Source organism: Hibiscus syriacus, unplaced genomic scaffold, assembly GCF_006381635.1.
Source record: "Hibiscus syriacus cultivar Baekdansim isolate YM2019G1 unplaced genomic scaffold, ASM638163v2 tig00116944_pilon, whole genome shotgun sequence".
Lineage (NCBI taxonomy): Eukaryota > Viridiplantae > Streptophyta > Magnoliopsida > Malvales > Malvaceae > Hibiscus > Hibiscus syriacus.
In genome coordinates this window covers 580,705-608,304 of record NW_024063479.1, presented here as the reverse complement: position 1 = coordinate 608,304, position 27,600 = coordinate 580,705, and the positions used below count along the sequence as shown (strand labels likewise).

The 27,600-nt window shown below is 33.9% G+C and overlaps 2 protein-coding genes and 2 pseudogenes across 3 annotated transcripts; 1 reads left to right on the top strand and 3 right to left on the bottom strand.

The window, feature by feature from the left end:
• Window positions 1-678: 678 nt before the first annotated feature.
• On the top strand, window positions 679-2,559 carry LOC120188330. 2 transcript variants are annotated; one of them, XM_039191781.1, is made up of 4 exons: window positions 679-855; window positions 1,019-1,089; window positions 1,711-1,791; window positions 2,410-2,559. In XM_039191781.1, exons 1-4 carry the CDS (start codon window positions 744-746, stop codon window positions 2,431-2,433), a joined length of 288 nt encoding a protein of 95 aa, XP_039047712.1. In that variant the 5' UTR covers window positions 679-743; the 3' UTR covers window positions 2,434-2,559. The 2 variants fall into 2 exon arrangements, with proteins under 2 accessions (XP_039047712.1, XP_039047713.1); XM_039191782.1 differs by having other exon boundaries at window positions 2,413-2,537.
• A 768-nt stretch (window positions 2,560-3,327) lies between these two features.
• LOC120188404 (pentatricopeptide repeat-containing protein At1g73710-like) lies at window positions 3,328-6,846 on the bottom strand. Its single transcript, XM_039191843.1, has one exon. The coding sequence runs from the start codon at window positions 6,778-6,780 to the stop codon at window positions 3,757-3,759; it is 3,024 nt and encodes a 1,007-aa protein (XP_039047774.1). The 5' UTR covers window positions 6,781-6,846; the 3' UTR covers window positions 3,328-3,756.
• Window positions 6,847-8,741: 1,895 nt separating this feature from the next.
• On the bottom strand, window positions 8,742-16,875 carry LOC120188447 (annotated as a pseudogene).
• A 2,276-nt stretch (window positions 16,876-19,151) lies between these two features.
• LOC120188335 lies at window positions 19,152-22,186 on the bottom strand (annotated as a pseudogene).
• Window positions 22,187-27,600: the final 5,414 nt, after the last annotated feature.

Below are 27,600 nucleotides of genomic sequence, written 5' to 3'. Positions count from 1 at the left end.
AATTTCAAAATTGATAAAAAAATTAAAATTAAATCAAAATATTTAAGTCAATTATAATTTAAAATTCCAGATTAAAAATATATACTTTTTAAAAATAGAGTGAATAAAATATTTTTTATGTGAGATGGATTAAATAAACTTTAAAGTATAATAGAAAAATTATAAAAAAAATTATATTTAGGATAAATTATATAAATGATCTTCTATTATAGAGTGTTGTTTTGTTGAGTTTCTCAACTATTAAAAGTTATAAAATAGTCATTCGATTATTCATATGTTTCAAAATTGTCCTTTTCTGTTAAAAATGGACGGTTGTCTAAACTGGACGGTAACCTGCTGATCGAGATAGAGTTAACATTTGATTCCAGAATCTCAAACGATTATACAATTCAAACGATTATGAGATAAGATTTTTATTATATCCCAATCAGCATGTTAACGTCCAACTCAAACGACTGTTAATTTTTTAACGAAATATGACAAGTTTGGAATATATGAATTGTCGGTGACCATTTTGTAACTTTTAATAATTAATGGACTCAAAAAATAATACAATATAGTTGAGAGACCATTTGTGTACTTTACCCTTATATTTATAATATAGGCACTAAAATTAAATTTTAGGTATAATATAGGTTAAATAATCATTTTGTAAATCATTTCTAATCATCTTTCACATTTGCCTTGTGGAAAACATCGTGGATTCCCTTGCGCTCGCTCCCTCTTCAAAGAAATTATCCCAAATGGCCACTTTGGCAGCAGTTGCAGCTCGTAGAGTAGCCACTCTAGCTCGGACACGGGCTCCATCTCAAGCCGCTTCTCTCATTCCTCGCCGTGGTCTTGCCGGCGCTGCGGGTATTCTACTATTCCCCATTTACATTTTTTATTTGATTTTTTTAAAAAAATTATTTTGCAATCAATTGATGTTAAATTTGTCTTCCAGCTTCAATTTTAATCTCATTTTACCTTAGATCGTAGTTGATTGAAGCTAAAGGATCTTAGAAGTTTTCTTTTGCAGATCACCATGGACCTCCGAAGGTTTATTTTTGGCAAGATCCAATGAATCCAGCTAAATGGAAAGAAGAACATGTCTGTTTACTTTCCCTCCATTTTAAAATACTACGAAATTTCTTTTTTATTTTCGATTGGGGAATTGGATATTCTTTTAATTTGGAGCTAAGATTTTGTTGAGTTTGAGCAGCTGTCTCATTCCTGCATACAATCTGATATCTTTCACTTAATATTTTGTTATATGCATGTTCATAGATACAACCGGTTAATATAAGGTAAAAAAGAAGAAGCAAAAATCGGTTATAACCGAAAAACTTACCAGGTGTAACCTTTAGAGTAAACTGGGTAATATTTTAGGATGAAAACTAAAATATTTCGTTCTCTATAACAAATCATGTAAATTGCATAATTATTCATAGTTATTCTGGTTGTAACCTAAAAGTTAATGTTAAGAAACTCATGCAACATTCTCAGTTGTAATTGAAATTATTATCAAATGTGTAACCTTTTAGAATAGACATGTAACATTTTAGGTTAAAACCTGCTGTAAATTAGTCTTAGGGTAGGCGTCACTAAGCAGAACTACCATACTTCTTAGTCGTCGTTTCTGAATCAGTGTACTGCATTTTGATAAGATAGCATATTTAGGGAAATTAGGGAAGTCGAAACTGTATTGACATTTTTTGTATGGCTGTACAGTTCGTTATAGTCTCTTTAACTGGATGGGGTCTGCTTTTCTTTAGTGGATACAAGTTCTTCACTAAAGGCAAGAAGGAAGAGGTACTTTCGTATACTCTGAACTTTGCTCGTCATCGGATTGAATTTTTTCTATTCTGAATTTTAATTTTACATCAACATTAAAAAAAACAAACTTTATATAATCTGCATATGGAACAAGCTTACCATGTTATAGAATTTTGGTTAATGCATACTTTATTAGTTTTATTTTGTTTGTAAAATATGCAACTACATGTTCAATAAAGCAATGAGCATATATGTGTGTCACACATCTATGTTACATCAATTCTTGCTTCCCTAAAATACTTATATCCAACATATAATTGACAAACAGAACCATTCTATGACCTCAAAAAGAGTATGTGTTTATGCTTTATGAGTTTTTAAATTATTTGACAAACTGAACCAAATAAAATCTTTACTCGTGCACCATGCTGAACCATTTTCAATACTCAACAAATGTCATCAGGAGCTATCGGCACCCGCTTTTCATATCCACAAGCATCTAACAAGGAATTGAAAATGGGGTTGCTACATCTTTTCTAAAAGCATGATAGAATGTCCAAGTATAAAATTAAATTCTACTTAACATGGACTTGATTGTATTATCACCATTGATGTGCCTTTCATTTTAACCATTGAACTTTATTTTTGTTGCAGAATGCTGTGGAAACAACACACTAAAGAGGTTGGAGCTTTTATTTTGCTATATTCTTTTACAATATTTCAAGTAATAATTTGAGTCCTTAACATTCATGTCCTTGTATGTTTTTGCTTCATTTTATTGGCAAATCATTTGGTTTTCTTGTTCAGTCTCTTTTACGACGATCGAGTAAAATGGGAGATCAGTTTGACCTAGTTTGTTGTCAGAGGATGTAAATGGTTAAGACTCAAAATCCGTCTGTTGAGTTTGAAAATAACGAACTATGCTTTCGTGGTTCTGGTAAATTCAATAATCTCTGGCATTTCAAGCCTCTTGTTGATGAGATGCAGCTTGTGGTTTTGATTACGTTGTTTTGTTTTTATTCGTTTTTATTCAGTACTAAAACTAATCATAATCTCTCTTAAATTAGAGTTAATTATGCTTAAATGCATTCAAACTCGTGGTCTTTAGGAGGCGACCATTATGCTAAGACTCAATTAGTGCTTAAGTTCGTTGAGTGAACTTAGTGGTAAAAAAGAATGTTGCTCTCCCTAAAAGTTTCGGGTTCAACTAGTTGTATTTGCAGGGTACCCGTTGTCAATTGTTAAGAGAGATTTTTACCCGATATTGTATTGTAATCCCCGGACTATTTAAGAAAAAATAGAAATGTCCGAAAAGTACCATTGAATAAAATTTTATCATTGTAATAAATCAATTTGGACCCCTTTTCTTTGTTTTTATGATATTTTAAAATAATAAATGATCCTACTTGGTTCAACAATCAATGTTTTAACTTTATATGGTAAGATCTGTAACTCAATGTGCTTTTTAAACTTTGAAAAATTAGTACTTTAAAGTTGTTTAAATTATTATCTTTTATCAGTACGTTTAAATCAAAATGAAATCGCAATCTACACATATGAACCATGTTCAACTAACAAGAACATGCTAATTTTGGTATAAATTGAAGCCAGTATCTACATTCTGCCTTCTTCACTTTTAAATTCTACCATTTACATTGCTGTCACTCTACAGTATATACACCTTATCAGAGAGATCTACTACCATACATTTCAATAGTCTTCAGAGATTCGATTCTCGGACTCTGCTTCGTATGAAGACTGAAAAACTCGAGGATGGAAATTTCGTTACTCCATGGCTTAGCTTCAAAGTAGGAAAGTGATTATGAATATTAACGATTTGATTAACAAATTTTCTATACTCCATCTTTTCCATCCTGCATACCAAGCAAAGCCTAAGAGTCTAGACAACATACAGTGTTCTTTCCTTCAGCCTCGGGCTCTAGGGATAATCTTTGTTGTTTGAAGACAAATTTCACCACTTGGTAAATGTAGATTTGAATTCTAAATGTCAAGAGTAATATCTTCGCTTACATCTTCAACCTCAGATTCCGAATTATCTTGCCCTTCAAGTGCGAATTTCATCTCTTGGTTAACTAATTCAACGAGGTCCGGCTTGTTAGCAGCTCTGTAAGCATCTATGACAGCCTTAAACAATGATTCATTCGGCTGAATCTCTCCATACTTTAGTTGGCTGTATATTCTCTTCACACCTTCAAGCATGCCGGCTTTCCCATAACAACTCACAAGACTAATGTAGGTAACAACGTCAGGCTCCAGGTTCTCATCCTTCATTTTCATGAATATGTTCAAAGCCTTGTCGATCTGGCCCGATGAACCATAGGCATAAATCATCGCATTGTACACAAAGGACTCGAGACGTATTTCTGCTTTTATAATGGCATCGCAAGATTCAAGTGCATAAGCATGTAAACCTACTAAAGAGAAAACGGTAATGATAATAGCTTGTCTTGCATAAGGTTTGCCTTCTTGGTATGATGACTCTAGCTGTGTTACAGCTTCGATTGGAATCCCTCCCTTCTTGAGTGCAGTGACCAGTACGTTAAAGGTTCCGGTGTCGGGCAAAATCTTTCGGTTAATCATCTCATGCAACAATTCACCACACCCACGTAATTGACCATTTCTCACATAGCATGCAATCACCTTATTGTATGAAGAACAGTCCCTTAACAAACCAGACTGTTTCATCTCATCCGCAACATCAATAGCTTCATCAAGCATACCCATACTTTTGTACAGATACATCATTGTTGCAAATGAAAACCCATCGGCGCCGCCATTTTCTTTCAAACTGTCAAAAACACATCTGGCTTCAGATACCATCCCTAGATCTGCATAAAGATTTAAAATACTATTTGATGCAATGTTATCTGGACCACCATCCAGTTCCTTAATCTTGTCATATACACGCTGTGCTCCTTCCAGACAACCGACCTTGGTATAAGCCTTAATCAGCGACGTTAGTACTATCTTGTTTGCTGATACTCCAGATTCTTCCATCATGCGAAAATATCGAAGAGCTTCTTCAACACTACCACTTTCAGCAAATCCATTGATTAAGGACCCAAAAACAACTTCGTTGGGCTTCACACCTGCACTGATCATTTCTTCGTATACATCAATGGCATCAGAAAGCTTGCCAAGACGGGCATAGCAAGCAATAAGAGAGGAAAAGGTTTGACACTTCGGTTTTAATCCTGCTGCTCGCATTTCACTTAAGATGTCTCTCGCATGATCAACTAAATCACCTCCAGAAAACATTTGAATAAGGGAATTATAACTGCATTCGTCAGGCCAAATCCCGTGATTCCTCATGCTCTTGAAGAGAGAAAAAGCTTTATCGTAAAGTTCCGCTTTGCCATAGGCTTTGAGCATGACATTATACTCGACAACACCTCTCTTCTGCCTCAGATAATCTCTTTTGCCATAAAATACAGCCTCAGCTTCAGCCAAAAGCCCACTTTCAGCATAAGCATCTATAATTGCTGCACTTGTCTTGGATGAAAGTTCATAACCCAAAATAAACTTTTCAAAAAGGGTCTTCGCCTGGTCAAGCAACCCTTCAGCAATATACATCTTCATAAGAACAGGAAGAGATTGCTCATCGATGTGAATACCAGATTTCTCCATTTCTTCAGTCACAGTCTCCACTTCTTGAACCATTTTCCTCTTGCACAATATATGAAGAACAGCTCTGTGAGTTACAATATCAGGGAAAAGACCTACTTTTCTGATTTTCCCGTAATATTCCAGGGCTGCCTCCATATTACCAGCACTGGCATACAAAGACAAGAAGATGTTATAAGTCTTCGTATCAGGAGCTATTCCCCTTTCTTCCATCTTAGTTAGCAAGGATTCTGCTTCCGACAAGTGGCCATGACTTCCACAAGTAAAGATCATAGTGTTAAAGGTGATCGTATCCATCACCACACCGGATTTCAACATTTCAGAAAACACATCAGCTGCATCTTTGAGGCGACCAGCTTTTCCATACAAATCAATCAGAGTATTGTATGTTGACGTTAGTCGTGGCTTTCTCATAGAACTTTCTGTATCTGATGAACCTAAACTTTCCGAAACAGGATTCCTACCACCTGTCCTGAAAAGCTCAGTCGATAGAAAATGCTTAAAACTAATGGCTGAACCAGACCCATCATCGAAATCAATCATCGAATCCAACTCGAGATCATTCAACTCCACCCTCCCAGTGCACCAGTCCTTATAAAACCTATCTGCCCTATCAAAATCCCCAGCATCCTTCAAAACCCTAACAACCGTATTCATCGTCACTTCATCAGGGTAAAGTCCTCTAAGTCTCATATGCTTCATCCACAGAAGTGCTTCTTTCACCATACCAGCCTTCCCATAAACATCAACAAGCATACCATAAGTATTATTCGTCGGCAAGACACCATTTTTCGCCATTTCAATCCAACAAAGCCTCAACTCATCCCATTTTTGAGCTCTCCCCAGTGCTCGAAGCACAATATTATAATGAATTACATTTGGCTCATAGTCTTTCAACGATTTGAAAAACTCGAAAACACGAACAACTCTCTCGCAGTTACTCTGTTCTTTGAGAATCACGGTCTGTTCTTTTGGATTCAAATTCTCACAAGCCGAAGAAAGGGTTTTCTCTAAATCATTGTCGGACTCCAAAGACCTAAGAATCGAAGGCAAAACACCTCCGTACCTCTTCTTTTTAACACTACTTGAAGAACTTCTAGCAGCCGAGAACAGGGTTTTAGAGTGACACTGTAGCTTAAACTCTAGTGAAACCCTGGATTCTCTTGAATTCTGCTTCTGGGAATATAAGTTAACACTTGTACTCAGGCCTTGTTCAAGAAAATTTGGGTTTTTAGAAAATCTCCGGTCGGTGTGATTAAACCCAGAAAAAGCTCTAGCTACGCAAGGAAAATAGAGGCGAGAAAGCTTACTTGGCAAAACCAAGATGCGAGGCGGGAAACTTTCACGGCTTAATTCTCCTGAACTGAAACTCTGAAGCATTGTATTGCTTAGGGGTTTCCCTTGTTTGTGATGATTTAGGGTTTTAGGCTCAGTGATTTTGTAGGGTTTTGGTCTTTTCTGATAATGCTGCTTCTTAACATTGTTTATTTACATTTTGAAGAGTTTTGGATGTGGAAGTTATTATTGTGATTTTTTCTGGAGGCATTTTTGGCATTGGTGTCACAATAGCTTACAAAATTTTATGTTTTTTAATTTAATATTCAATAATTTACTAAATTTTTCATTTATTAAAATTCTAACATATATTTAATTTTTATGTTTTATATTACTATTAAATTAATTTCATAATAGATAAAAATTATGTGTTTATGAAATTAATTTATATTAATAATATGTATTCAAATTCTCTTTTGTAATCGTTTGAAATTTAAATTTATAGTATTGCTTTTATTTTATTATTCATGTTTTTTGTTTTATTTTTTTTATAAATTACATTTGTAGTACAATAATAATGAATGACTCCATACAAGTCAAACATGCAACCTTCACGTTATTAGCACGATGCTATAACCAACTGAGCTAATTTCTTTTGTTTGTAGTAAAACATGTCTAATAATTCACGTTGTGCTTTCTTGAAACATTTAATCAATTTTATAATGCTTTACAAATTGATTTTCACAATATGATTTTCTTTTTAAATTTTTTTTATATTAGATTAATATTAGATGAATAAATAATAAAATATCTAAAAATTAATTTGTAAATGTAAACTCGTAAAAAAATTATAACACTCTAAAAATTTTGATATATAAAAAAAGATCCAGTTGATTATTTTTAGAGATTGCTTTAAGTCATCTCAAACCTTAAAAAATCGAATCTTTAGTCATCCCTCAATAAAATTGGCCAAATGTCCATTGTAGCCATGAGTTTCTCGAAATTTGATGGTGGGGTTGGGCATTATGTTGATGGTGGGGAAGCTTTTGTGTTTGTGATTTGTAAAGGGGGCTCATTTGCTTCAAGAGGAAGGTTTATAATTTAAGCAGGGTTAGGCTTGGCCATGGGGTTTTAGGTGTTGGCTTTTCTTGGAGAAGAAGAAAATGCATTTTTTATATTAATTTTGACATTTTTTAGTTGTATTTTTATGTATGTGTAATTTTGGGGTTCTACATTGCTCGTGGATAACTAAGGAGACCGGGTAGCACACTAACCTTAATAATGCCTGTGTTTATGTTAATTTCAAGGCTTAATTGTGCTTCCAATGTTTGTGTAGTCGGTCACATTCTTGATGATATGTCCTATTTGATGATTGGATTTCTAATGATTATGTTATGTGATTTAAGTGTGTCTTAATGATATAATGTTATAATTATGAACCCGTCAAGTAGTTTTAGTAGCTAAAAAAATGTTGTTATTATTAAAAGTCATAGATTCAAGTAATTGTGTCTGTAAATTATAATCATTCTGAATAGATACAACTTTATAATCATTCTGAACTATTAAAAATTATAATTATTCTTTTAGCATGTTTCTTGTGTTATATTATAATTTTGAAAAGTATTTATGGGTAATAAATTTAATATCAATCACATCTAAATAAAAAACATAAGTGATACGTCAATTAACATAAAATAAAATATACGACATTAGAAATTACCAGCTTACAAAATAAACCGAACGGATAAGTAATAAATTTAACATTTTGCTCTAAGTTGTATACATTGATAATAAATACACTGTATCCAGTGATACGCAAATACAACAAATGTATACCCCAAATCAAAATTATTAGGACTATGTTAAAAATAAATCAAAATTATTTGGACTATGTTAAAAATCAAAATTATTAGGACGCCCTTTGAAAAACCATTTTGAATTCGTGCAAAATGACACTATGGTTAGCTAAGCCACCTATGGGGTAAGTGAAGAACAAAAAACTTGTTGGCGAAAAAATAAAAATAAAAGAATTGCAATTACCATCTTTGAATACACCTCTCCACTTCTCAGTGCTGACTCATGGTTCGTCTTGCAGCCTCACGCTTCATCTCTGCAGCTTTACCACTGCCTCGGAAATACATGAATACTTGCTGCAAATTCAAATCAGAAGATCAAAGAGGGCTTAGATGAAACCGAATTCCAACAAACCAGTTTTTTTTTTACAATGCTTTATTCAACCACTTGTTATTGTTAACAGAATTGTAAATGTAGCAGTTAAATAAATTTTTATGATAACATATTTGATCTTCATTACTTAGAGATTCTATCAATTTATTCATAATTTTATTAACCAAATGTGTAAGTAATAAGAATCAGACGTGTTTATTCTACACATTTGTTTAGTTTCCCTATCAGTAATTTCGTTAACGGTATTGGAAAAAGAGGGATCAGTGGACCTGAATAACCCAGATGCTCACAAGTGATTCACAGATAAATAATCCAAAACCGACGAAGTAGATTATCTGCAAGTTAAAACCAAGCCTGGCTAATGTAAAAGCATTCCCAAGGACTCAAAGGTTATATATACAATTCATAAGAAGTAAAAATCATGATTCCAAGTATTCAAAATGGCAATAACGTTACTGAAACTTGACTATGGCAATGGCAGTCTAATGGAATGAACTACTTACCCCCAACGCACGATTCTGGGTGAAAAGATCCAACGCAGCCAAGATACCTCTGCACAAAGAATTTCACCATTAAGACCTCAGCTATAGAGTATCCTACAGGAATGGAATAACAAGATTAAGATGTTTTCTTAACATGATTGTTAACGGAATCAAGAAAGAAAAAAAGCAAAACTTACGTTATGGACCCTTCCCCGAAAAATAATTCAGGAGCAACTGCAGCAAGAATGCAAAATAGTATATGGCACTGCAAGGAAGAGGAGAGTCTGAAATGAGGAGTTTTCCAACATGTATTGTCTGAATATTCTACAATTAAAATGAGAAAGCAATGAGCTTACTGAGTAACCCAAGAAAAACGATCCAAACCTCAACGCACTGTCAGTCCTGTAAAAGGAATAAGCACCTTACATCTAAGTGAATAATTACAAGTGGCATTTATCAATAATTTTCATAGTTATCTTTCAACTTGCAGTTACAAGGATTCCCATAATTGATTGGAGGAATGGAGTTGTAGTGGTGTTAATGGTTCAATTTTTTTTGTTTAGACGAGAGAGTGGCAACGGTGATTTTGTGAATTTGGTAGAGAATAGATGACTCGAAGAAGATGATGAACATAAAGGAGATGGAGAGAAAGAGTCTCTTCTTTAGTTTTGTATGGTGATTTATATATGGGTCTATGTGTTTAGCCCAAGGTGATGATGACTATTGTAGATAGACAAGGTGAATAGATCTGACCATCATATAATAATTTAGCCGATGATGGAATAAATGAGGTGGAGTCAAGAGATTGTAATTATCCAAGAATATAAAATTTCAGAGATTTTAAGAATCATGGAGACCTCGATAAACAAAAGATAAATAACCGAAGCGCGATTTGCGGAAGGTACAACAGGTATCTTAATATTATGAGCAATGGATCTAAATCTCCAATTTGCTTACACAATTAGGAATCAAAGATGGAATAATTTTAATATCTAGTGATAACTGGATACATACAACTGTAGTAAGCAAAAACCAAAGAGGAAATCTAAAAGTAGTACCTCACAGCCTTATAAAGAGGACTATACCACAAGTAAAAGCCTCCAGGGATGCCAGTTAAGGTATATGACGGCAAGAAGCCAAATATTAAACCTAGGATAAATATAATAATTCATACAATGATAAAGATGCCAAAATAGCAATTAAATATTAATGATTAAGGGCTATGCTTAGTAATTTTTCATAACCCACCGTATCCCTTGATCCATGCTGCAGTAGCAGCTGCTATATTGTAGAGAAGACAGATGACCAAGCCTGCTATGTCCATATAAATTTATAGACATAAGTCAGCGTAGACCATTATAACAAATTGGCAATTCAAATGTTTTTCTTCAAGAAATGAACATTTCAAATTGGCAATTCAAATCATCCACTTTAGCATCTTATTAAACAAAATGGTAATATTGTTGTCAAGAATTTTTTTTTGAAAGGCTCCATTTTTTCTAATAAACATTTAACCTACTGATTTAACAACTAATAGCAAAGCTAATCATTATGTGTATCACAAACCTATGACTGAAATAAAAAAAAAACAAATCGAAGCACGGTCATGCTTAAAATATTGAAACCTTTAATTTCTTTTAAAAGAAAAAACCCTGAACGACTCACCTATCAAAGTTGCGAAGGCAACATATGGTTGGTTGTAGGTGGATTGGTATTTCATTTGCGATGTCATTATGGATAATAGGAAAAAATGATGGCCAGTTTTCACCTCTATCACTATTCCAGCTGCCAAGACAAAGGCAAAGCATATAAGTGAATAAAATGGTAATGCAGAAAATCATCAAGCGTCAAAAAAACAACCTCGTTCTATGCTTCCTCCCTCCTTTTCAATTCCTGAATGATACAAATAACACTCATTTAGTATGAAAACAAATTATCCTGAAAACACAAGAATAAAATATGATCTGAAATTGAGATTCAAAAGACAAAAAACTTTGGTTTTTTGTGCTTAGTTAGCATTATTTGTAGTACTGCACAAATGCCTATAACCTTAGCTGCATCATGAAAGGAGTAACATATTAATGTTGATACCAAATGCCACAAATAATTATTCGGAAGCACCAGATTTATATTTCATCAGCTAGCCTTGCTATATTTAAAGCAGACAACAGAAATCACCTGCTCTCGCCTTTTCAGTTCAGCCTCTTTTTCTTTAAGTTCTTCTCCTTTGCTTTGACATCATAAAGGTGATAAGACGGAAAATATCGAAAGAAGGCTTTAGAAACATGATAGTAGCCCATCAAATATCTGGAAAGTTTTAGGATACCTTGGTAGAATGAGTATCAAGAGGAATATCCATCGTTGCACCACTCTCATATGATTCAGGAGGAAGGGTGAAAGCCTTGACTAATATTTGATTTTATAATTAAAGAAACACAAGCAATACATAAGCCCTTGCAGAGGATTAAAAGCATGCGTACGCATTCAGAGGAAGGGGTGAAAGCCTTGACTAATTTTGATATTATAATTAAAGAAACACAAGCAATACAAGCCCTTGCAGAGGATTAAAAGCATGCGTACGCAAGCACAACACAAACATGACACAATATGCAAGAGACAGTAAACCATTCACAAGAGAAACGTTGCACTGTTACAGCATTCCATGCATAAAAGTTTCACAAAGCAATCAAGGGATAAGATGAGGGAAAATAGGTCCCAATACGAATTGGGTATAAGAAAAACAATGCACAAAACTGCATTTACAATCAGGATATACATGACTTTCAAGCCATATCATAGGTCCCAATACGAATTGGGTATAAGAAAAACAATGCACAAAACTGCATTTACATCAGGATATACATGACTTTCAAGCCATATCTCCTGTCTTAGGGAGAAAGCAAGCTTATCCATCCATAATTGCTCCTCTAGAGGTTAGTGTGCATTCATTCTCGCTCTGGGCAATTTTTCCTAATGTAGCACTTTTCTTGGACCTATCTGATTTCCATCATAAGCCAGATACCAAAAATGGAAAGAAAGGAATTTACTGAAATCCAGCAAGATAAAAAGTAGTTGCTTGGAAGTGCTATGAATTCATCCTTGAAAAGGATTTGGTACACCATAGAGACCTTTAAAAGTAAGGCATTTCCATGATCACGTTCGTTAGCTTAAAATGTTTCCGGAACCTTCAGCGTAATGAGTATTGACAATCAACCTCATCAGTTTGAAACCACTCTAACTGCTTAAATTCCAGTTCCACTACCATCATTAGAACCAAAGTCAAGCATGATCATCATGAGAAAATCAATGATTGACATTAACTAGTCATTGCAACAAACACATACATAAAAGTTCAGCATGTTAACCACTCCCTATGTGCCACCATTGTTTGATGTTCTGATGTTCTTGATGATCGAAAACCCAGTAACAAACATTCTACAGGTATAGGAAACCAGACAACTATAGGAAAAAAAGTACTCACTGACAGTGAAAATTTCCATTAGTTTTTTAACTTACGGGAACAAGCAAACAATATTCACCAAATAATATCATATACCATGAATATCTCTTTATGTAACAGAAACAAAATTAATTTATCTCGTCGAGCTAAGACAAAATCACCATGCCATTGCCAGTTTGCCACTCCATATCAATTTGTCTACGTCTGAAAAGTAATTCTTTCAAAAATGACATTATTACAATGGCGGATGCAAGTGTATTTCTCTGAATTTTTTTATTTGTGTCTGTCACATATAAAAAAAAAATTATGTTATTGATATATGGGTGCACACCTTCGAAAATATTTCTGATCAATCACTATATTATTAGTTTCTTCCAAATCGATCACTGCATGTTTGTTTCTTCGAAATCGTTCCTTTTATGATCAAGAAGGAGAAAAAGAGCTACATTATTGAAAACAAGAAATCCTATCTCGAAACCGAATAATTCTAACGTAATTTATTCCAACTGGCAGCTGAAAAGAAACAGATCAAGATATTTAGTCAATGAGTCACCTATATCAACAAAACCTGACGATCAAATCTGGCGAAAAAAAGGATGGAAAGTCTGATAGGAGGAGCAAAGGAACTTACGGCGAAAGGATTGACCTCTTCCTCGGCAAAAGGGTTGGTATCGACGTGACTCATTGAATGACGAAAACGAAACTCCAAACACTAGAAGAATGCGAAAGGGAGACACTGAGGAAGAGAGGATTTGGTGAAAAAATTAGTGTTAACGGGGAAAAAAGGAAAGTAAAGGTGGAATTGGAGAAAATAGAGAGAGAATAGCAACGGATGGATGTAGTTAATTTCTGGTATGAATGGTGTTTGTTTGTTTGGTTGTAGAGAAAATGGAGAAAGAGCGGCGAATACAAGAGCGAAACACTTTCGCATGCTGCGGATGGTATTTGAATACGATTTTAACTAGGCCAAAATTTGGCCCAATTCTGCGGTTTCTTTACTCACCGCAATTAATGGAATTTTTTTATTTTTAGGGTAAACTACATAGGAGTAATTTGAACTTTTAGTTGATTTTTATTTTGATCACCAAATTTTTAAACTTTTTGTTAAAGTCAATAAATTTTTAATTCGTTTTCATTATGATCACTGTCGTTATCCGTTGTTAAAAAATATCAATTTAGCACGTTAAAATCTTCTTCTAAAAAATTCCTAAGGTTCCAAATTTTCTGATGAACATAGTGATTATCAGTTAAACCTAACGGTCAAAAGGAATTGTTTGACCAATAAATTAACATAGTTTGATTTCAAGTTGACCCGACAATTAATGACGGTGAAACGAAAAGTTTTACTTTTTTAATTCTGATTAGGATTTGAGGAGATTATAAGGTTATCTAACTAGTTTGAAATCAAAATATATTAATCTTATGGTTAAATGAAGTTTTGTGATCAACCAATATGTTCATAAAAAATTGGGCTTTCACGACAACTGTCGATTTTAAAAAATATGATTTTTTTAGGAAATAATACTTTAACATGAGACGTCAATATATTTAACAAAAGTTAACAGCATTGACTGTAATGAAAGTGTTATACCTACGACAATTCATGAGATGACTGAAATGATATACTTTCTTTACGGTGTTTATTGAATAAATGCATTGTCCTTATTTTCTTTAGTTATATATCTTTGTATTAAATAAACTGGAAAATAATAATGTCAATATAATAATATGATTATTATTAAAGGTCCTTAGTCAAGTATATTGTGAGTATTGACAACAATAATACATTCAAGGCTAACATGTTGTTGATTGTTGACAATGAGTTGTCATTGATATAGATATGTCAAAATCGATACATGGGTATGTTGTTAGATAATAACATATTAGATTGACTCGCTATGAATATATGTCTTGGATTATTATGTGATTGTCACAACATTGTTTATGATGATGACTATATGTATGATCATCAAAATTGAGATCATTACTATCTCAACATATATGGTCGTATGTTTTGATACAATTTGAAGATGCTCTGTAACTGGTTGCACTATAAAGACTGATGTTGAACATATCACGATATAAGTAGTGGGGTGTGAATGATTAAGACATAATTTCTTTTTCCTACATAATAGGAACTATATCATAGGCCATTTGATTGAGTGAGACTAGAAAATGCAAGAACATGCTCGAATAAATTGATATGAGATATTACAAGTTGTTCATTTATTATAGTCTGCTCTCGATATCTAGAAACATTAGATGAACTATACAAATGTGGTTGTTCCAGGATGTGTCCAATCTATATATAAAGGACAAAAAGGATATAATACATAAAGAGTTAGTCACGAAGAGATTATGTTGAATCATGACTTCTTGTAATTTAGGTGACGATGATACATTGCTAGATGTCACTCATTGTTTATAATATTAGAATAGTTTTAATAATTAATACTAATGTTACATGAACCTATAGGGTCACACCCCAATGTTGAAAAGTGCAAATATTAAATGAGTTGTACATGTACAATTTTATTGCACATGAATGAAGTGTACAATTAATATATATATATATATATATATATATATATTGATTATATCGAATATGCTAAATAAATATTAAAAGAATATAATTAGGGTAATTATATTTTTCTTTTGATAAATTTGAGATAAAATCTTAAGGGTTAGGGCAATAACAATATAAAAGGAATAAGATGGTCTAGCATCCGTTATTGTTCTTTGACGAAATTCTCAAAATAGTTTTGAGAGAAAGGGAAAAATTTACTCTCAATCGAGTAGAGACGACTTTGTGGAGGCTTAAGATTTGAATTGATCGTGACTGTACTACCGGTTTATTGTTATTTCAGGAACCTAAGGTAAATCATTATCTTTTTCTTCCGAATTTGATTTTTCATACATAAATCATTAGTGAGATCGTCAGATTAATTTTCTGTTGTGCCATACAGTGTACCGACGATTTCAATATAAGTAAATTTAAATATTACATGCTAAATTTTGTAGCATCGGAACAAAATTGATATAATCGGTAAAGATTACAAACTAAACCTTTTAGATTTAGGATCCAATTAAAGTAACATTTAAATATTAAATTTATTATTATACCAAATTTAAGAACCAACATGTCATCTTCTCATATGAAGTTAACAGGCGGTGACTAAAAAATAAAATTGATCATTTTGATGACCAATTTATAACATTTTAGAATTAGGAGATCAAAAAGAAAACTAGTCATAGTTTGATGACCACCAGTATGATTTACCTTAGTATAAATTTAAAAAAAATATGAAATTACATTACTTTAAAAAATTAAAATCAATTTTTTAGTGATAAAGAGTTAACTTCATCAGACACCCTCTAATTATAACCCTCATTTTAAACTAGTCCCTAAATTTTAATATTCTAATTTCATCCCAAACTATAACTCTCATTCTAATTGATTCCAAACTTCTAAACATTCCAAATCCATGCCCAAACTATAATCATTATTCTATATTGATCCCTGACAATTGAACATTTCAATGATATCCTCCAAATCTTTCAAAAATATAGGGAAAATTGAAATATTCAAACTTTGGAGACTAATATAGAATCAATCCATTGTTTAGGGATGAATTTAAAGCGTTCAAAAGTTTGAGAGTTAAGAGTGTGAATTACAATTAAAGATAAAATTAAAATATTAAAAAATTTTGAGACAAATTTAAAACGAGGATCGTAGATATACAAACAATTAACTTGGAATAAAATTATTCTTATAATATAATAATTTCTCATTTTTTATCTACCACGTCAAATAAATCTGACTATAAAATTAATATTAAACGAGTAGGAACGCACAGAGAAGCAAAGTCCAGATCCCCAAATTTAGTGGTAGTGAAATCCGAATATCATCCATCGGCTCAATGGCGAAACTGGAAGAATTAGATGAATCGAAGTCGAAGATGAATAAGCAGCAGAAAAGAAATCACGGTTCAACCAGTTTTTCGTAATGGTGGACTACCTTTTCCTCTCTTCTTCGGTTTCCTCGCTTTCATTCTCCTTAAGATACTGCATTTCTTCTGATTTTTCTTCTAGTTTCTGTCAGTCGGGTTACTCTTTTCTTTCTTTATGAATACCCATTTCCGCATTTCAATTTAAAAAAACGTATCGTAGTTTTCTTTCGTGGTCTTTGCCTGCACATTAATATTTAGAAATTGATTTGTTCATGAGATTGTGTTCTTAGGTATTCTGAATCAATTGCTAATATTATGTTATCTTCATTAATCATCCCCAGTTTTGTACGCGTTTTATTCCTTGCCTGAGGGGAATGGCGATTGTAATTTTAACTTCTACAGCTACTGGTCCTGGGGATTAGTTAGATTCAATTCATCATTCAAATATGGTTAATTGAATTATATTGGTATCGTTGTTGTTGATGATGACGATGATGAGTCCATGTGATTGTCCGATTAAATACACATTTATTATTTTTATACAAATGCAATACACAAATTTCATCATCCCTAAACTTTAAGATGACAACCAAATAAACATCTATTTTACTCGTACAAGCTTATCAAGAATTAGTACATGCTAAAGGAACATGGCTCGTGTATATTCTTGTGCTTTTCTTCGTGATGTTTCCTCATAATCGTATTTTTTTTGGCTACATGGAGGGTCTGCTTGTTTCTTTTGATTTGGGTTTGGTCCCCCTACCTCTGAAATGAATGTTTTAGGGTTATGACTACTTTGGTATGTAGGCAGTGGGGTATCCACCCATAGCTTAGAAATCTGAATTTTCTTTTATTGTGTTTATTTTATTGATTGTGTTCAAAACATTTCTAGATCCGTCACTACTTCTTGTATGTTGGTAATGTTCGAGTTACTTGTTTTTTACACCATGGTTATCAAAATCGGATCGGACCGATCAGTTCAACCGATTGAACTGTGAATCGGTGGCCTGTCCGATCCGGTTATCTCACAAAACCGGTCTGGCAATGAACCGGCTGAAAACCGGCAAAACCAGTTTGAACTGTCGGTTCACTTTTTTTCTTTAAAAAAAATTAAATCAAACGACATCGTTTGTTCAACGAGCCAAGTCAAATTCGAGTATTGCTGAGCTCGACTCGAACTCGAAAACTTTAAAAGTAAGCTCAACTCGACTCAAAAACTCACGAGCTAAAAATTATCAAGTTCAACTCGAACTCGAAATATAATATTAAAATTTGAACTCGAAAAGGCTCGAACTAAAAAAAATTAAAAGTCCGATTGAAGCCTAAAATTTGAGCTCGATTGAAGCGAAAGAATAGTTCGCTCTGGCTTACCAAAATGTTCCATGATTTTGAATGTCAAATTACCTCTATTATTTATAGAAGTAAGTTGAGATGCTCTTTTATGTTTATTACCATGTGAGATTGTTTTGTTCTCATATTTTTCTTTAAACTTGGGATCTCTTTATTTTCTTAGTCATGTGAGATTTTTTTTTTTAAAAATTAAATCAAATAACATCATTTGTTATGATTTTTTTAAACCCTAATTTTATGTTTTTGATTATAGTTATATAATTATATTTATTATTTAATATGTTTTACTTTAAATATTATGTTGTAGTTAATTTTAATCATTTTGTTTAATTTGATTTTATTGTTTTTAATTTATATATGTTATGACTTGTGATATTTTTATACCTTTTAATATTGTAAACTTAAAAAAAGTGTTACATATATATTAATATTGTTTTGAATATTATGTAAAATTAAAAAAAATTATTTATATAAAATCCGGTTCAACTGCGTTGAACCAGTGAACCATTACCTTTACGATTCAATTTGGTCCGGTTTTAAAATATTGTTTCACATTTATGGTAGCCATTTCAAATGACCAAAATCATTTTAGAGCCTTCTCCTTTATTATCCACTTCCTATTTGTGGATGAGATATGACAAAGGTATTCGACTTCATGAACCTATTATCCATGAATATTAATGATAAAAAAATATAAATCTACTTTATTGTATAAATATTAGCAAACCAGGTCTTTATAATTTTTTTAATTTATAAATCAAAATTTCAAAATTCAAATATGTTTGCATGTATGAATATTGAATCAGAGTATTGCTTTTTGACTTAAATAAAATTATTTTTTGAATATCTCTTTTTTTATACCTAAATCAATTACTTTTTGAACATGTTCAGAGATTAATATAGGGGAAAAAACTCAATGGCCAAATTGAAAAGGTTATCAAATTCAAGGACAAAGTTGCTTTATACCTAAATCATGATTAATTTGAATGGAAAAAAAAAAGAATTTTCTTTCTCTTAGGATCTAATGCAGGCCGTGAAGCCAAAATGCAACACTAAAGCCAGTCCTGTTTCATTCAAGGCGATACAAAATCTATTGGTTTGGCCTTTCCTCGTAAAATCTAGGAAGTTGATGAGTGTTCACTCGAGTAACACCTTCCAAACCTAACCAGTTTTGATCTTCACCTACAACCGTATTCCCATTCCCTTCCAACTCCTCCGGACGTAGTCTTCCGTTCCCGAACCTCTCGCTTTCTTCCGATGATCTAACTGTACAGTTCCTCTGCAAAGAAGGCTCTGACTTGTTTCCGCCGTCATCGGATTCACCTGCATTACCGGAATGATAACTCTGAAGGGTTGCAGAAGAAAAGTATTGTTCCCCGTAATCCGATTCCGAGTCCATTTTCCCGTCCAAAATAAGCAAACAACTGCACAATCACCATCTTCGAAGTAGGGTACTTTAGTTTCCATTCACGTGCAGCTGTGTCCACCAAGATCCTGGCAGCAGACGACCGGGACGGAGCCGATGATACAATCTCAACTACCTCTCTGTTGCTCAACACATCCCATACCTGTGATAACAATTTAAATGCTAAGGGCAAATTTCCAGTTGACACATAAAATCATAAACAATGCAGGTAGACTCGGTGTTTAGCAATTAGGAGGTGAACAAAATTACCCCGTCTGAGGCTAAGACGATAAATTGATCTCTTTCCGTAAGTAATCGATGGGAAAATTCTGGCATGGAGATAACACCGTATTCCTTCAGACAGAAATCTCCAAAAGCTCGAGCCATTGCTAGCCCTGGTGCATCATCAAATGGCAACCATACTCGACATACTTCGGGTTCGTCTTGCAATGCAAACACCCTTCCTTTGCACTTTTTAATCCTCTCGGCTTCCCCGTCGCATAATTTCAATGTATTTACCATTCAAGCATTCCAACACGAGAAAAGAAAACGGTTTGGGAGGTTGTACTTGGTAAATCGGGCTTGAGATCAACTGTCAATTGGACTGCCACCATCGAATCGTTGCTGTCTTTTGATCCCATTACTGCTCGAGAATCCCCTATGTATCCCATGAAAAGATTGGAGCCCTGAAGTAGTATAAATCAGCCCAAATGAGTTATAGATGAAATCAAAAACCAATTGAAAGATGAAAAGATGCAAGCAGGGCTTGTGTTCATTAACCTGTTTCACTATACTGACTGCGGTGCTACCACTGCAGAAGCAGTCCAAATTAGAATGGGACCTTAGCTCTTTATCCATGGCCTTGTATGACTTCATGAATGCTTCTCTCCATAAAGACGTTAATCTCTCCTCGGCCGTGACATCCTTCTCTAAATCCCCACCATCCAGTTTCTTCTTCGAACTCCCTTTGAAACATGTCTGCCCTGTCCCATTCTGCCTTGACTGACAAGAATGCAAGGAGGACAGCAACTGAAGGGGAAGGGCGTCTCTCACTTTTCGAGCAACGTGATGACCATATGGACCGTGGCCATCAAATACACCACAAAATGTCGCATCTTCCGGCATGAAATCCTAAAGGAAAATTGTTCGTCAATGTCATTTAGCAGTTCACCTGAAAACATAAAAGCATACCAGAATTGAAGCGACATTGAAAAACTTACTTCCCATACAATCATGGCATCCTGGTTTATTCCCTTGCGACCTTGCTGAGTGAATATGCAGGAACTGCTACTCTTTCCATTTGTGAAGATCCTGTTGGGGACCGAGGGTAAATGCTGCAATCCGATAACATGATCCGAGAACGTTCTCTTAGTCCTCTTCGACCCACAACATCCGACATCAAAACAAGTCGGAGAATCCACTTCCCCACGGCTCCTGTTGCTGCAATTACTCCGGCTACTTGTGGAGATACAACCCCCCATTTCGTTAACTCCAAAAGAAGATAAATCGATGAAGTTAAAAAGGACCAACCACTATAACACCAAAGATTCCTCCATACATCAGACCACACAGGCCACTTTACAGTTTACACCTCAATGTAATAAAACTGGGAATCTTTTAACACTTGGTCATATGAAATCCAGGGATGATTGACAAAACCAGCTGAAAAAGAACAATTTAAGGGATTTGTTTATCATTATAGTTTCAGATAGGGGTTTCATGTACGAAAGTAGAAAATTGAACAAAAATGCATATAAATTATCTTTCCAAGTGACAAGAAATCAGCAAGACAGAGCAGATGAACATAGAATAAACCAGAAAACAAGAACCAATGTCTTGTAGTTGAAACAAGATATTATAAAAGAAATCAAGCAATTCTGAGTCACAGAATCCCATGAAAAACAGTCCTTTCCCCTTCCTCTCCATGGCTCGTTTATACATTGAAAATTGAAGATCATGGTTGAAGCTTTACATGGTTTGCTCAGAAACAAAGCTCAAAAGAGAGATCAATAGAAAATTAGACATCAGATCCAAATATAAGCCTAATGAAGTTTGAATTAAAGTTGGAAACTTTAGGGAGGAAAAGAAGTTTTCTTAGACAAAACAAAGCATGAGATTTTTGACAGAGAAAAGGGAAGGAAATAGGTTCAAAGCAGTGAATAGGGGGGAACTAAAAGATGGAGATAAAGCAAAATAAACGAAATAAAGATGCAAGAAAGGGATGATTTCGTCAAAAGCAGAATCGAGAACAGCCAAAAGAGAAGAATAGAGATCAAAGTAAAACAAAAATAGCACGAACAAAACCCAAATTCACTGTTTGTTAAATCAAAAACAAAAAAAAAATGTAGAGATTAAGAAGAGTTGAAAGTTTGCAGAAGGGAGAACAGGAGCTTCCAACAAAAGGTAGAAGCTTTGGAGTTGCGTGGTTAATGGTGTATTTTATAGATAAGAAAGAAAAGCTTAGCAGACAGAAGAAATATGGTGAATGAAAAGTGATTGATATTATCATTTAGCAGAGAAAATAAGACCCAGAATGAAAGAGAAGTACCTGTGTCCGTGTGTTGTTTGCAAAATTTTAGGTCCTGTGGAAGAAGCAGAAGCAAAAGTACCAGACTTGAGAAAACCAGAGAGGAGGGAGAGAGAGGTGATAATAATTATAATAATATTACAAGGCCAGTAGGAGATATGGTGCCGTGTACGTGTTTTTAGGGAATTATATATATATTAGTTATTTATTTTACTCGTGTTTTTTATTCTAAATTTATTTATATATTTATATAAAAAAATTATATATGTATTTATTCCGAAGAATGTTTCTGAATCACTAGTTAGTATATTTATTAATTGGAAAAGAATAGTTGAAGATCATAGTAAAGATGGAGTCTTTGTAATTGTAGTCACTAACAAAAGCTTTCTGATTTCATTGGGATTATTGTCATTAAAAATTAATGATAATATTGAAATATTATTATATGGTAATATAAAATTATTATTAAAAAATTTTAAAATATCATGTCAATAATTATATTAACTTTTAACGGTGAGTGACTAAAATGAAACTAAAACGGAACAAAAGTGATCGTTCTGTTAGGAAATAAACCGAGTACGAGTAATTTTCCTATAACCAGATTAGTGAGAATGCGAAATAAAAGCGGAAAAATAATATCCGAATTTGATAACGGAGTTCAGCCAATTATGCCTACGTCTCCGGACTGCTGCAGATCTTTTACTAAGAGATAAAATTTACAGGTGTTTACAAAACATTCACTACTCACAAGAAAGCTCTTTAGTATTGGGAGAAAAAAAATGATTTGGGATGATTTTGAAGCTAAATGGGTTAGAGTATTTATAGTTGAAGCTTAGAGATTAATCTTTGAAAATACCCTAAAGTTAAGGGACTGATTATAATTATCCCATTACCCAAAATTCAAAAACAAAACTGCATCGAAATTTGGTGCCTACCATTCCAATGCATTTTTCAACAATTTGTGCTGCCTAACCCTTGCCAACTGCCAATGTGATGCTTGACTTTTCAACAATATCCCACTTAAAGACTAATTTTAATATGTCTTCACACCTCGATCAATGCAACAACATTTCTGGTTTTGTTAGTCTAGCATGCCAACTGAAGCTGAACACAACTTCAGTTTGTCCGTAGTCACCGTCTTGTTAACATATCTTCCGGATTTTGCTCCACTAATCTTTTCAAGCTTCAAAATCTCATCTTCCAGAAGAGACCAGATAAAATGATATCGCAATTGCATGTACTTCATCCTGGAATGAAAAGACAGATTCTTTGCTAGATGGATAACACTTGACTACCACAATACAAGACATTATTTCTTGTTTCTTGCCTAACTCTTCCAAGAAACTTTGGAGCCAAACCATCTCCTTGTTGGTTTCCGTAACAGCGATATTCTGCTTCAATTGTGGAGAGGGCAACTATCTTCTATAGTTGAGAAACCCAACTCACCGTGGTTCCTCCTAGAGTATAGACATACACTTTAGTGATCCTTCTGATGTCAACATTTCCGGTTAAGTCAGCATCTGCATAGCCTGTCAGTATCGTATATCCACCTTTGAAACAAAATGCTTTATTTGTGGTATAGATATCTGAGGATCCATTGACTTCCTAGTGTACCTTGCCCGGATTATTCATGTACCTGCTAATAGCTCCCACTGCATGAGCAATTTCTGGTCTACTACAAACCATGGCATACATTAAACTTCCAATTGCTGAGGCATACGACACCTTCACCATGTGTACACGTTCTTCCTCCATCTTTGGTGACTGTTCTTTGGAGAGTCTAAAATGAACACCTAAAGGTGTACTTACTGGTTTAGCATCTTGCATGTTAAACCTGGAGAGTACTTTGTTGATGTACTCAGCCTGTGATAATATCAAAGTCCCAGACTTTGTGTCTCTCTTAATCCTCATCCCAAGAATCTGCTTTGCAGCGCCCAGATTTTTCATTGCAAACTGCTTCGATAATTTTTGCTTCAAGTTTATAATCTCTTGCATGTCTGAACCTACAACAAGCATGTCATCAACATACAACAATAAAATAATGAAGCTGTTGTAGAAGTTCTTGATATAACAACAATGATCTGCTTGGCATCTGGTAAAACCATTGCTACCCATGAAACTATCGAACTTCTTGCACCACTGCCTAGGAGCTTGTTTTAAACCATACAAGCTCTTCTTCAACCTGCATACCAGGTTTTTCTTGTCTGTCTCTATGAAGCCTTCTGGTTGCCTCATATAAATTTCTTCATCCAAATCACCATGAAGGAAAGTTGTCTTCACATCTAACTGCTCAAGATGTAGATTCTCTGCATTACAAATTTCAACACCATTCTGATTGTAGACAGCTTTACGACTGGAGAAAAAAATTCATTGTAGTCAATACATTCTTTTTGTTGAAAACCTTTGACAACCAATCTTGCTTTGTAACGTTTTCTCCCATCGTGCGCTTCTTTGATCCTGTAAATCCACTTGTTAAGGAGTGCTTTCTTGTATGGTGACAATTCAGCTAATTCCCATGTCTGATTTGACATAAACGAGTCAATCTCATTTTCCATGGAAGTCTCCCACTTGACTGAATCCTCCACCTGTATTGCTTCATCATAGCACTTTGGTTTATCATTGTCAGTCAGCAACAAGTAGTGCAAAGAAGCCAAATAACGTTGTGTTGGTTTAGGAATTCTGGAGGAGCGTCTCAGTTCTGGTGTGCGTGATTCTTCTTGAACTGCTTCAGGATTGATCTGAACATCATTTCCAAAAATCTCCTCAAACTCAATAAATTCATTTGTTTCAGCTTTGGTATTGGAGCTACTTGATTCTATGGTTGACCTGTCTTTGTACATCACATTCTCATTGAAAATGATATCTGATGATCTTCCGATTTTCGTAGTCCCAAAACCGATAACTGAACTCATCACCACCATAACCAACAAAGACACATTTGTTGGACTTGGCATTAAGTTTACATCTTTCAGCAGAGTCTATGTGTACATAAGAAATACAACCAAACACTCTTAAGCGTGAAACGTTTATTTCTTTCTTGCTCCAAACTTCATCTGGTATTCTGTCATCCAAAGGAACTGAGGGACCACGGTTGATCAGTTAAGTTGCAGTGTTGATAGCTTCAGCCCATAGAAATTTGGGCAATCCAGCATGTATCCTCATGCTTCTGGCACGTTCATTCAAAGTTCTATTTATGCGCTCTGCTACGCCATTCTGTTGCGGTGTCATGAGAACTGTTGTCTCTATCTTGATCCCATTGTTTGCGTAGAAATCTCTGAATCTACTATTTATGTACTCTCTTCCATTATCAGACCTCACCGTTTGACTTAAAACAGTCTCATTTTCCACCATGGCTGTAACACCCTCAACCCGTATCCGACCCGGATACAAGTCTGAGGTGTCACATTGACTTTTCAAACTTTAAACTTTTAACGAAAACCAATGAAATTTAAAACTTTTATTAAATAACATTGTCATTGTACGAGTTAACCAAAACAAGACGAAACTAATCAGAGCATTTGTAACTAACACTTTTCTTACATGTTAACACACTACATACAACAAAATACCTACTATGACTTTCCATCTGATCTAATCGCTGAGTGGAGATATGTTGATATGCAAATTCCTATTCTTGATTCTCCTGCTCTTCGAAACCTACGTGTAAAAAAAACTTACACGCTAAGTCATAGACTTAGTGAGGCATAATTACATAATAAAGAATTACTAAAATATAAACATGTCGTCTACTATCCAAACGCAATTATACTATCACACTATCATTTATTATACTACATATGAGACAATGTAAATCATAATAAACCATTAAGATATATTATATCCTCGTTATGTCCTATTTATATACACCATCCAAGGTATGTATTATGATTCCTATGTTGTAGCTCAATGAATGTTCTGAATGACCTATCCAGAGGTCATAAAGATCCTCGGTAACTATCCAGAGGTCATAAAGATCCTCGTAACTATCCAGAGGTCATAAAGATCCTCGGTAACTATCCAGAGGTCATAAAGATCCTCGGTAACTATCCAGAGGTCATAAAGATCCTCGGTAACTATCCATAGGTCCCGAAGAACCTAGGTAAACTATCCATATGTTCCTTAGAACATAGGTATACTGTCCATATGTCTCGAAAGACATAGGTAGTTCTTTGACTCTTGGCATGCCAACTATACCTACAGTTCTCATAACTCATATCATGGGCATTGTCTTTTACCTTATTACATATTCACACATCATATCACATTTTTCTTTTCCTATAGCTCTGTATCACATGTTCATATGATCATCTTATTACCTATACCTTTTCATATAACCATTACATACATACATTACATGTCATTTATGTTTTATCATACTCCTATAGTATTATCCTTCATCTCTTTTATCTCTTGTTCATTTTTCATCCAATAACTTATATAAATGTATATATATCACGTCTACTAGTTCCTAGGTCCCATCACACTAGCATATTTTCATATATTTGTAATCACGTAGTTTATTTTTCATATACTTCATGTCACCCCTCATATGATTTCATATTCATATGCTATATATTTCATATTCTTTCTTATGTCCTTTCCATACTTCTTATTTCATATTCTTATGAAATCATAGTGATCATTTTAACTATTTCACATGTTTAACACATTTATCTACCTATTTACACAACTCATATAATATATATATACTGTAACATGTCAATACATATGCTCATTCATACATATGCATTACACCATGCATCGATGCATAAATATTATTCGAAGTTTGTATTTAATGGGGTGCATCGATGCACTCCTTATGCATCGATGGATCGATGTCATTCGATGTTTTCTTTTTAAATTAATGCATCGATGCACTTCATGTGCATCGATACACCTTAAACAATTTGGGATTTATCATTGATGCATCGGTGCACAATGAATGTGCATCGATGCACATTGCCCAGAATTGTCATTTTAGCACGGAAACTCTTCTTAGTCTACTTAACACTTTATATTACCCTTTTTATATCCTTAACTTACATACTCTTACTTAAACTACTTATTATTCATTCCATACTTTCAAAACTTAGAAATCCGATTCTCCATGTAGAGTTTAAGAATCTACCAAATTCCAACATGTTCTAATTTGAATCTAACACTTCATACCTCTTAGTTAGCTTAACAAGTCAAATTTCACTTCTAATTCTTATTAAGAACCCTATTCCAAAATTTCACTTTTCTACTTCCTTTATTTAATTCTTCATACACTCCTCATCTTATGGTTTTAAGATAATTAAGCTTTCCTTAAGCTTAGTTATCAAACTAAGGATCAATAAGAAACCTTAAATTCATCAAGAATTTGATCACAAGAAAACTCACATTTGCTTGGCTTCACACGTGAAGAAGAAGAAGAAAGAAATAAGAGAACTCTGGAAACCTCTAAACTTTGTTTCCTTCCTTCCACGTGTATCTATATATACCATATATTATTATTATATTTTTCTTTTCCTTGCAAATGACCATATTATCCTTTCATTCCTCATTCTTTTCAATTTGATCTT